The following is an 11,899-nucleotide window of genomic DNA, read 5'->3' on the forward strand; positions in this document are numbered from 1 at the left end:
GAAAACCAGTCACGTGACGTGAACGACGCAGGTTGGTAGGGCTCTGAAGACCAAGTAGCTACCCAACTGGGTTATAAAATGCCATCGGAAACCTTGGAAGCGTATCAGAGAAGCTCTTGACTTCCACTACAACGGACAACATGAAACGCCAAAGAATTCCAAAGGTAAACATAACAATTCAAATTCCACAATCATTTAAAATACAGAATGATAACCTAATGTTTAATTATCTACCTTTGCAGTATGTTCTTTCGATTTGGCTGTCCTTGTTGGTACTAGGCATGGACGCCTTAGATGACAACATAGCCATAGAAAGCAATCCGAAGGAAGTGATGGTTGACCGGAGATCCGATGGATTCGGCTGGAGTTTCATAACGGAAGGAAGTAAAATCGAAGCAGAGCCCAGGATGGAGAAACTGGAATGGAGCTATGACGCGGGAACACATGTGGAAGAAGACGCTGACAAAAGATTGGATGATCTTCACTGGGATTCCAGTACGGAAAGCAGTTACGAAGACGACGTGGTTGAAGAACGAATGGACGATATTGACTGGAGTTTTCTGACTGAGGAAACAACTATAGTGGAAGAGGAAGCTGAGCACAGGATAGACGACTTTAATTGGAACTGGAACATCAAGAGTTCTGAAGAAGATGATTCCGAAGACAGGATAGGTGAATCAATCGAGGAGCGTGACGCACATAATCATGAATATCGCCCCACGAAATGGCACGGCAAATTGAAGCGAATTAAACATCATTACGGCCCACCGAAAGCCGCGAAAAGACCAAAGCCTCAATACGGTCCACCAAAATCGCAATACGGAGTGCCTAAACGGCCACTGAAATTCCGGAAGCATCCGAAATCAAAATACGGAGCACCCAAGGCCCATAATCAAATACCCAAAGGTTATTATGGTCCATCAGAATCAAATTACGAGGCTCCGCCTTATTCAGCTCCAGTTTCCTACTCATCGCAACTGACGCATTCCATTCCAGCGACTCACAGACAACCGGAATCGGTTAGCAATTCAGCACAGCCAGCAGCAGTTAATTACCCCACAACGGTAGAAAGTAGTCCATCAATTAACATTCCTCCATCATCTCCGATTCAATCTCCTCCAATTGCTGGCTACACTACTGCCCCTCCAGTCCAAAACTATCATCCTACTTCCAGTGATCCGGTGAGCTACGAATCTCCGACTCATCCGCCTTCCGGGAACGATTTTGGTGATGCCTATTTGCAATCAACAGAGTCACCTGACCAAAAGCAGTCGCTTCATCAACCGGTTGAGGACAAAAGCGACAATCTAGGATTCTTTGAATATGTAAATTTTCCCAATTTCGAGGAGATTTTCAAACAGATATTTAAATTTTGAAAGACAAGCTCCAGAATTCCAAACATGCCTGAAGCGTTGCTCATTATTCACTTAGAAACACTAAGGTTTCAGGAACGAATAACCTTGGCTTTTACCCTCTCCCCCCCAAACGTAATTTATTAACTCCGCATTTATTGTTGCAAACAGAATTTTAGGCAGTCTTCATTTTCACCTATTTAAAGTGTATCTTTTATTTTGCACCCGCATGCTACATAGCTCTCACGAATACATCAAATAAAGTACATTATACTTGCCAAGAAATATTTGTGTCGTTATTGACGTATCAAGTCCCACCATTTTCCATGAAAAGGTGCGAAATAAAAGCCCCAACGAACGAGTGTACCGAAATACCTAGGTGCACATGTACTCAAAAACGTGACCAGACACGTTTGCCCTTCAGTAGGCTTGTAGGGAAGGGTAAACATTTTCTTTGGTGACAAAGACTTAGTGCACTTCTAGACGCGGGTATAAAGTGTATAGGGAAGAGTAAGGATTTTTAGATGGCACCCCAGTCCTTTCTCATACCCAAGACTATTGCGACACATAGAAACTCAAGCTATACACTTAGGCCGTGTGGCTTCAATGTGTGACACTTTTCATTTAAACATATTATTTGCGACGTTAATTTTTCGTTGCCGACCCTCACTACTCATACTTCAGTGAAAATCATAACCTTTTTTTTGCCGTTGGATTGGCATTGCAACTATGTGAGAACTACCTTGCACATCTTTTCCGTACTCCTACTGTTTAATTCCAATGGAAGAATATTTTTTAATTCCATTTAAAATAGCATGTCACAGTAGACGTACAAGATGAACTTCTATTTTTTTTTTCCTGCTAATGTTTCGGCCATGTACGTCACGTACCGAATGCTCTGCCTTTCAATTCTTTTCCTCGTTGAGTGCTATCGATGATTACAAACCGGACGTTAATGGCAGTGTTTAGTGATGCTTCATTACATTTGCGTTCTTATCGTATCATTTGCTTTTTCAACGTTTTTATTTTGAGTTAGTGATTATATACGCGTACACAATAGTGCCAATTAACCAAGCAATAAGATAGCGGACAGGGTGACTGCTTCAGACCTCATTTTTTTTTCTCGTATTCGTACTGAAGCGTGATAGAAGTATCTTGATGAAGGTGTAACCTCGTTTAGATGAACGAAACGAAATAAATAGCTCACTCGAGCAATTGTTAGCTAGCGGCTTCATTCTGTGCTATTGCCCAACCACTAGACGTCGTCGTGAATGAAATTGATAGCTCCCTTTCGATTAAAACGATCCATATGTTCTTCTGGGGGGTGTATATGGTATAATTTGGAATCGGCCTGCATCCAATTACGTCATCAGAACCTACGGCGGAAGCCACTGCACGAAATTACGAAACCGTGACAACGCCGGTGAGGTAATTGCTGGTTTTCGAATTTCTTTTTTTGTTTTTTAATTTAGTTAACTGTGGGATGTTTGGAATGAAGTCTGATACAGTTTTACGCCAAAGGAAATGTCCTAGTGTTCTAATTAGACAATTTATGCGTGAGTGTCTTAAGGGTGAGTTGTAAATCACTTCTCTGATACCAGGATAAGTAGAGAAAAGTTAAAGAAGCACTGGTTTTTTTTAAGGAATAAAAACCCGTTATGAGGCTATTAAATGATAATGATCAACGATTACATTTGTCGTCTTGGTGCTAAAAAAAATTACTTTCTTAGCCTGCAATTAGGGCAGCCAAAATGGACAAACTTAATCTCTCTTTGAAAATTTTTGTAATGTTTTATTTTATGGCCATTAATTTGTTTCAAAGTAAACCCGACTAGAATTTTCGATAAGCGCCAAAAAGGTAAGTCTTTGTCCCAGATGTTTTCGTTCTGGATATTTCCCCAGACATTTCCAAAGGGAAGGGTACAGTAAGATTCACAATTTTTCGTTCCCTTCCTCTCCCATTATTTACATAGTTTTCACATACCTTACCGCACCCCTTGGCTTTAGCAAAAGGAAAACGAAAAAAAAATGCTAATTTTTGAAACGAAATATTTGTATTGCGAAATTTAATGTTTTTTCAATATTTGTGCACGAAAACAAAGTGGCACAGTCGAAATGGTGACACAATAAGTCACGTAAAAAAGTAGGTCGTTGCTTTACTTTTATTTTAAAAGAAATGATCAAACGCAAAGATTTTGTCCTCTAGCTCAACGCAATCCGGAATTGAACATCAACTCCTTAACAAACGAAATGTTGTGGCAGCTGCAGGGTTTTCTCGTGAGCTTGCCTGTTGACCACTTTTTTGGTCGATACCGGGAGAGTAGACTATAACGAATTATTGTTATTATAACACAAATGCTTTCAAAGAAACAGCCATTCCTCTGCAAATATCAACGGGAAAAAACCGGACAATATTTTTCCAGAACTCCCCGCATTGCTGTTTTCTTCTTTTTTTTTTTCTCTTTTATTCTGGTGGTTTTTGTTACCGTCTGGGGCATCAAAAGAAAACTATAGAAAAACGACAGAGGGATAAGTAGTGCACGCGAATATGTGTCTATTTGCGGGTAAAAAAAAAATTATTTTTTCTCACCATATGGTCACGTGACGGGGTTAGATGAGTTTGCTTTGTGAAAGCGAAGCCCAACCCCCGAAATACTATATAAGACGATTACATTGCGTTCAATATTGTATCAGTAAGCTTCTCGAGTTGGTTTCGACATTGTCTCTTCAGTATACATTTTGTTTCAAAAGAAAATTTAATCACAAATCAAATATGGAGCTTCAAGGACTTTTGAAGGTAAATCATCTCATTTTAATATTTACAAGAGATTTGCATATGCAAATTCTTAGTCATTTTGGCGCGTTGCAACATCTCCAGCTATTAAGATTTTTGTTTTTTCCGTTACCTGCTTGAGCTGCCATGAAAGCGGAGGGGGGATCAAAAATTATTCATGTTTCGTTTCATAACTCACCCTTCCTCTCTCCAGTACGAACAGCTCATTTGTTTTCTTCTGAGTAATCTTTGCAAAAATTCAGAATTAAATCCCCAGTGTACTAGTTCAAACGGTAGGGAAGCAGAAAGCCACTCAAATGTGCAATACAATTCTCTTTCTTTGCGTCTTCTTTCCCCATGTTCCATTGTTATGAATATGCTAAAAATGTCTTTCGACGACAAAACATTACTAAACTTCTGCTCCTTATAGTTCGTTGGTCCTATTTTGCTAACGCTGTTAGCCATGGCCCTCGCTCACAACAGAATGGATGATAAGGCAGAACAGCTGATGACGCATGAAGAGCAAGGACAATATGTTGGCTATCGTCAATCGAAATGGCTGGAGAAATTCAAGAGACCAAAACCTCCCAGATCTAACTACGGAAAACCGAAAGCTTATTTCAAGGCACCTAGGCCACAGTACGGTGCGCCAGTCACGACCCATTACACTCCGCCACATGTCAGCTATTATGAAAATCCAACACCTTACCCATCTCAATACCCTGCACAACCATCTTACGTCCCATCAGCTGCACGGCCACCAAAGGTAAACTTTTTCCAAAATGCATCTCCGTACAATCAGCCGCAAGTAGTTTACAGAACACCTGCCAGCAACCCGTCGCATCCGTCTTTTAGCAACCCAGAAGTTCAGAATGGTACACCCGCACCGGTGCACCAGGAACCGGTTGACAGTAACCCGGAACAGCCACCTTCGGATTACATTCCCCCGCAGCCCGTGAACCCACCGCCACCAGTGGATTCCCCACAAGTTCATAATAATCCAGAGCAACCTCTTTTTGGGCCGTCAGGGCTTATGAATGCACCTGTTCATTCTGAAACAGAAGATTCTCGAAACCAGGTTAATATCCAACCCTCATCACAGCCACTTCCGGATTACGTTTCATCGCATCCTGTCAACCCACCGCCGGCTGTTTACGTACCACCGGTGACGCACAACCAAGAGGAGCTTTATAGTCATCCAGAACCTGCGATCGTTACACCACTAAAGGATTACCAAGAATCAATCAACAATAACCAACCGCAATTTGCTGTTAGCCATTCAGAACCGGTGGATAACCCGCCAATGCAAGATTTTAGCGTCCCAGTGAACGAAGAGTCACAGCAGCACAGTCTAGACTTCATTCCATCCGAGCTGGTCAATCCGTCGGTTTACCAATCACCTGAAAATAATCCAGAACAATTTTCCTTTAGCCATCCGGAGCCATTGAACAATTCTCCGCTATCAAATTATGAAGAATCGGAGAATAACAACCCGTTGCAGTCGTCTTATAGCCAACCAGAACCAGTTAACCAGCCGCAACCATCTTACGGTCATCATGAAACAACCAACAACTCACCACAAGGTCATGGAGAGCAGTTTATTAATAATCCACCTCAGCCACCCCACGGGCACCAAGAATTTGCAAACAGTCCTCAGCCGCCCCACAGCCACCAAGAATTTGCAGACAGCCCTCAGCTACCCCACATCCCTCAACCACCCAATAACCCACTGCCACAACACAACCACCAAGAATTTGCAAACGGTCCTCAGCCAGCCCACAGCCACCAAGAATTTGCAAGCAGCCCTCTGCCACCACACAACCACCAAGAATTTGCAGACAGTCCTCAGCCACCGCACATCCCACAGCCACCTCACATCCCACAGCCACCCCACAGCGCTCAGCTACCCCCCAATCCTCAGCCAGCTCAAAGCCACCAAGAATTTGCAAACAGCCCTCAGCAACACCACATCCCCCAACCACCCCATAGCCATCTGCCACCCCACAACCACCAAGAATTTGCAAACAGTCCTCAGCCACCCCACATCCCACAGCCACCTCACATCTCACAGCCACCCCACCATCCTCAGCCAGCTCAAAGCCACCAAGAATTTGCAAACAGCCCTCAGCCACCCCACATCCGTCAACCATCCCATAGCCATCTGCCACCCCACAACCACCAAGAATTGGCAAACAGCCCTCAGCCATCCCAGAGCCTTCAGCCAACCCACACTCACCAAGAATTTGCAAACAGCCCTCAGCCACCCCACATCCCTCAACCACCCAATAGCCATCTGCCACCCCACAACCACCAAGAATTGGCAAACAGCCCTCAGCCACCCCACACTCACCAAGAAGCTCTTAACAGTCCTCAGTCGTCCCATGTCCCCAAACCACCACATAGCCCTCAGCCACCTCACAGCCACCAGCAATTTAGAAACAGCAAACCACTATCCGGCCACAAAAAGAAGAACAATAATCTTAAGCGACCATTTTCTGCTCAGCACCAGGCTTTTCCAAATCGTCCAGGACCATCATCTTATCGCAACTCCAATCCCATCAACAATCCCCCACCTGTTCAAAACAACAATCCTACACCATCGTTTTATAGTCAACAAGGGCCAGTTAATAATCCACCACCATCACACTTAGCAGCATCGATTAAACATAATCCGCCACAGCCATCGGTGGATTTCATGCCATCAGATCCTTCTTTCAGCCAGGAAGAAACAGCTTTTAACCAACCACACCCCATTCAAGAACTTCAACAACCAGCTCACACTGAAGCTCCACCATCGACGCTGAAGCCGATGAATCACAACGTTCCTGTCCAGGATTCTTTCTTTACTACGGAGGCAACAAGTCAGCATTCTTCAACTAGCTCTCCAGTTGTCCCGACTGAACATCAAGCTCCGTTAGATTTCCCTGATAGCCCGTTTTCGGCAAATATTGAAGAGGAAACACCTACCCTTTTTTACAATGAATTCAAAAAAACTGAGAGAAATCGACAAGATGCGGACACAGGATTCTTCGAATTCGGTATTTTCCCAAAAAGCAACAGTTTCTTTCTTCAGAATTACAGAGGTTAGAAGAGCTAGGCCAATGTCTGGCAATAGGATCATAAAAAGAAGCAAATTAGGTAAATGTTTTTTCGAAATTGAATCGGTCTCTAAGCGACCCTTTACTAGTTACGATATTTCTCTCGACAATCGGTACTATGCTTCTCTATGGTTTCAAGCCAGAACCAGCTTGAACAGATTTTTGCAATTTAATTTAAAGATATTTTATAAATTATAATAAAATGCACCAGTTATTAATTCACGACCATCTCTGTATTGGACCACCCAACAATTTTGTTATTGATTGTTTTCTTGTGCGTTGTTATTGTTGTCACGTTCAGTTCCACTTGAATGTCAATAAAAGTACTCCAGTATACGTCGTCAATCGTCTTAACTATTTTTATTCCTCATTTAACTCTTTTCTCTTTTAGTCTTTCTTAGCCTTAAGTTTTTTCTCTCGTGTGAAGTGGGTGGTGAGAAAGTGGGGTGGCAGGGCGGTTTGTTTTCATTTTCATCGACCACAGCCGCCATGATTTTTTTGCCTTTGGGTGATGGGATTGGTGAAAAATGTTGGATTCAGGGATGGGTGAGGAAATAAATGTCCTTGAGAGTTTGCCAGATCATTTACAAAAATTGCTTTCCCGAATCAGTTGATCTTAAAGTGCTGGTGGTGCAGGTACAAGACAGTACCTACACAGAAAGCAGGAGTGAAATCGACTCTTTAGGGTATGTGAGGTTCACATAATGTTTACAAAGTTATTTTGACCTATTGACGGTTTCCAGCTAAGATATTTTTAAAATATGCAACATTTCCCCTGACTTTTTACAGGGATCCATTGCACTTTCCTGGCTGCTGGCAAAAAACTTCCAACGGCCTATCAGCTGCTGTTCTGCTGGCAGCTAAAAATGATTAGTGAGTACATTGACAGAACCTAAAAATTAAAATAAAATTGCCACAAGCAATACGTGATACTTGATAAATGGTTGTCACGATCAGTTAAATATTCGCATCTTGCAATCTCGTCATTACTATTATGTGAATCCATTTTGTCGTGATGTTGTCAGGGCCTGTTTTACTGGCCTCTTTCTTATAGTACTGAGCTTATTATTTGTGTTACGTGCCTGCAACTGTTTCTGTTTTTGCGTTTCTGGCAAACAACAGCCAATTGTTTCTCTTATCAATAGGATGTATTTTTAGAGAAAAAAGAAAAGTACCACAGGCTTTGACCGAAAGAGATCTGCCTACACTGGGTATGAGGAAAAGGAACCGGTCCGTTGCAGTATGTCTAACTTCGAAGAAAAGTTAAAAGGAGGGCGCTTGAGTACACGACATCAATTAAATTAGCATCCCCCGAACTGCCTTTCGGCCTGATAGGTTTTTTTTTCCTTTAAACATTTATTCGTGCACACAAAACTAATTATGGAGAAAGCAGAAAATTCAGAAAGGCTTAATCTTTGAAACAAAAAACACGATTATCGATTCTAAAAAAAAAAAATAAATAAAATTGGCGTTTTGCCACTTTGCATGACACAAATGCCAAACAGTATATCATAGATTTGTACATTAACTTAATTAATTTTATCTTAGAAACAAAATCACAGAAAACTTGTAATGGCAAATTCGCTTAAGATTGTTAAGTAATTTCACAGAACATAAAAATTTACACAATATTCGATGATCCTTAATTGATAGTCTATCGGCTATTTGTGCTGCGTAAATTCCACATGCCTTTAGGTATACTTAACTTTCTAAATTTCAACGACATATGTTCCAGCCAAGTGTGACGGAATCAGAGCATCTGTTCGCGCGTCCTTGATAAAATGTGGCAGAAACTGGAATTTGTTTTACTACGTTGTTCTACGACTGTAAGTGACCCGACTTCCGTAATCTTAATAGAAATAAAAACTTTTGAACAGTTTCCAAAAGAATTCATCAAGTTACATACAAACTGACGGATGGGTAAGTAGAGCAAAACTGAAGATGATGAGCGATCGACGGCATGAGCCAAGATGAGTTACTAAATCACGTGACTAAGAGGAGATTAGGAGAAAGCGGTACCCTCTTCACCTGGATATAAGACGGACGTCAGCGTGTTCATATGTCAGTGAGGTTCTTGAGCTTGTCTTCAACATATTGTCTCATTGTTGCAAGAAAATTGATACAATCCAAGAAGAATCATGTCCAAGGTAGTCAAAATTTTATTATATTATTTTTATTGTTGAACAAGATTTGCAAGAGATTTCGAGAACCACACATTTAATCCTTTGATATTTTTTTTTTAATTTTCAGGTGTTCATTCCAGTGACGCTGGTTTTGTTCAGTCTTCTAGCTTTATCAATTGCCGAACGCAGGTTTGATAATGCGAAAGATCTAATAGAAGCTCGGGACGGGCATGTTGAGGAACATCGTCCAAAGAAATTATTTGGCAAACTTAAACGAACAAAAGGTCAGTACGGTCCACCAAAAGTACATCAACCGAAGAAACCCCAGTATGGACCTCCTCCACACGTTTATGGTGCACCACAGCCAGTCGTTTATGGTCCACCAAGTCAAGCTTATGGACACCCGAAACCTGTACATCCTCCACCACAGGCTAATTACCAGCCTCCTGCTTACCACCCACCTCAACCAGCCGCGTACAGCCGGCCAGCTCCTACCCACAGCCATCCCCCAAAAGCAAGTTATAGCCCACCTGCGTACGCAAGCCCTCCACAGACTGTTTACACTCGACCGAGTCCTGTATACCCTAAGCCGGCCCCTGCCTACAGTCCACCACAGCCTGCTTACCCTCAGCCAGTCGCAACTTACAGCAAGCCTGCTAAACCAGAAGTGTCGTACAGTCCACCAGCACCTTCATATGGCCATCAGCCAGCTCAGGTAAATCATCAACCAGCTTCTTATGGTACGCCGGATCACGATGACAGTCACGAAGACGATCGCAAACCATCAGATGATCTTCCATTCACATCTGGGTACAACGTACCGCATTCAGCTCATATTGAACTACCCACTCCGGGTTATGGATCATCGAAACCATACGAGCCAGCTGAACCAAAACCGATTGTAACGCCAGTTTTCATCAAAGCGGAGTTGACGGGGAATCGTTATCAACCATCAGCAGAAAAACTACCAGAAGTCCCTGTTTACAAGCCTACATCGTCTCACAGCTCATCACAATCGGAGAATTACCAACCGCAATTAGAAGATGATCCTCCTAAGCAAACTGGATATAATCCTAAAAAACCTTACTCAGATGACGCGAGTGACGATCATTCAGCAGTTGCACCTGCTGTCACCGGGTCAACAGATAGTTCTGACCACGACGATGACAAACTTTCGCCACCAAGCGAGTCTGATTTCCCAACGCTCTTTGATCCTTCAAGTAATTTTTACAAGCAATCAGAAAGCGGGTCAGATACAAAAGATCAGGATTTCGGATTCTTTCAACTTGGCGTCTTCCCGAAAACGAGCAATTTCTTCGAACAGAATTACAAGGGTTAATAATTTTAAATGGTAATATTCACCGGGGTGTTAAACGTTGCCATAATCAAGAGGATGAAACACATCTCCGTAAAATGGAATTCTTTTTCAACTGCTGAGCTGAATCAACTAAAAATACTTTTTATTAAATTACAATTTTTATTTTGTAGCTTTATTTTGTTATCTAAATAAGGTGATGAGATCCCATCAATCTTCCAGTACTGTATAAATGATTTGAAAATGTTTTTTATTTTTGAAATATTTTGTTCTGTTATTTTCGTGGGATTGGTAACCATTTCCAGAATAATGCATCACCGTGAAACGCCAGAGGAATGTTAAGCAAATTATAGGCTTCGTCTAATAGTTGCCGACCCATGATAAATCTTTTTAGGCATCAACACACCACAATGTCCGTCAACGGTAACTATGATTGCTTGCAAAAGTATGTGATTAGCGTTGTTTGCCCTTGTATCAAATTGCGTAAAATTCGTTACAATAAATTGTTGAAATATAAACAACAGGCTTTGAGAAATCTTTTACTCTTGTCCGTCTTGGATGTTTTGAACACACGGCGACGATATAGCTCAGCCTAAATAGTAAAACTGAAATTCGATAATTAACAACTTGTTTGAGAATTGCCTTTCATCTTGATTAATCTCCTTAGATGCAAGGTTTCACAATAAGCCTGTCAGGCATTGAAATCGTTCCATGACTATGCATATCTAGAAGATTCTGGCATCTCGAGAGGTTGCAGACTTGTCCCTGTTAAAAGGTGGCATAGTCAATCGGAACACTTCCTACAATCCAATTGGTGTCAAGACATCTCCGCTGGTGGTGAAAACGACACGCATTAGTTTCAAATTGGGGAAAGCTTCGCTGAACTTCCTGGCTTATCAGCGTGTGACTAGAACATTTTACGCACAGCCTTTATGGGCAAGATCATGAGATCAACAGACCTTTTTTTTCACGTTACAAAGTCGAACAATCTCCTTTGGAAGCTGGCCATAATAAAATTAGGTCGTATCATTGTTATCAAGTCTTTTCGTTTTGAAGCGAAGATTGAAACGGGAATACTAACAGTAGATTTGGGGGATACATAAGTGATGCCCCACTGGTTTTGAAATAATGGCTGTATACACGCATCTCTGGGCTTTCACGTGTAGTGGTGTTGGCGAGTTAGAGCTCGCCAAAACGGTCTGCTTTAAAACTGATCTGGCGACGCCGCATCGGAGGAA

The 11,899-nt window shown here is 42.0% G+C and overlaps 3 protein-coding genes across 3 annotated transcripts; all 3 read left to right on the forward strand.

Annotated features, from left to right (window-relative positions):
• Positions 1-81: 81 nt before the first annotated feature.
• On the forward strand, positions 82-1,494 carry LOC130696773 (uncharacterized). Its single transcript, XM_057519887.2, has 2 exons — positions 82-164; positions 243-1,494. Exons 1-2 carry the CDS (start codon positions 141-143, stop codon positions 1,374-1,376), a joined length of 1,158 nt encoding a protein of 385 aa, XP_057375870.1. The 5' UTR covers positions 82-140; the 3' UTR covers positions 1,377-1,494.
• Positions 1,495-4,064: 2,570 nt separating this feature from the next.
• Positions 4,065-7,301, forward strand: LOC130695809 (uncharacterized). The gene is made up of 2 exons (XM_057518864.2): positions 4,065-4,149; positions 4,556-7,301. Exons 1-2 carry the CDS (start codon positions 4,126-4,128, stop codon positions 7,211-7,213), a joined length of 2,682 nt encoding a protein of 893 aa, XP_057374847.1. The 5' UTR covers positions 4,065-4,125; the 3' UTR covers positions 7,214-7,301.
• Positions 7,302-8,871: 1,570 nt separating this feature from the next.
• LOC130696770 (uncharacterized) lies at positions 8,872-11,182 on the forward strand. The gene is made up of 2 exons (XM_059495428.1): positions 8,872-9,370; positions 9,474-11,182. Exons 1-2 carry the CDS (start codon positions 9,362-9,364, stop codon positions 10,683-10,685), a joined length of 1,221 nt encoding a protein of 406 aa, XP_059351411.1. The 5' UTR covers positions 8,872-9,361; the 3' UTR covers positions 10,686-11,182.
• The last annotated feature ends 717 nt before the right edge of the window (positions 11,183-11,899 follow it).

The sequence above is a fragment of the Daphnia carinata genome, chromosome 5, assembly GCF_022539665.2.
Source record: "Daphnia carinata strain CSIRO-1 chromosome 5, CSIRO_AGI_Dcar_HiC_V3, whole genome shotgun sequence".
Lineage (NCBI taxonomy): Eukaryota > Metazoa > Arthropoda > Branchiopoda > Diplostraca > Daphniidae > Daphnia > Daphnia carinata.

Coding starts and splice junctions, on each gene's coding strand:
- LOC130695809 (XM_057518864.2), top strand. CDS start 4,126: ATGGAGCTTCAAGGACTTTTGAAG. Junction 4,150..4,555: donor AGCTTCAAGGACTTTTGAAG/GTAAATCATCTC, acceptor TGCTCCTTATAG/TTCGTTGGTCCTATTTTGCT.
- LOC130696773 (XM_057519887.2), top strand. CDS start 141: ATGAAACGCCAAAGAATTCCAAAG. Junction 165..242: donor AACGCCAAAGAATTCCAAAG/GTAAACATAACA, acceptor CTACCTTTGCAG/TATGTTCTTTCGATTTGGCT.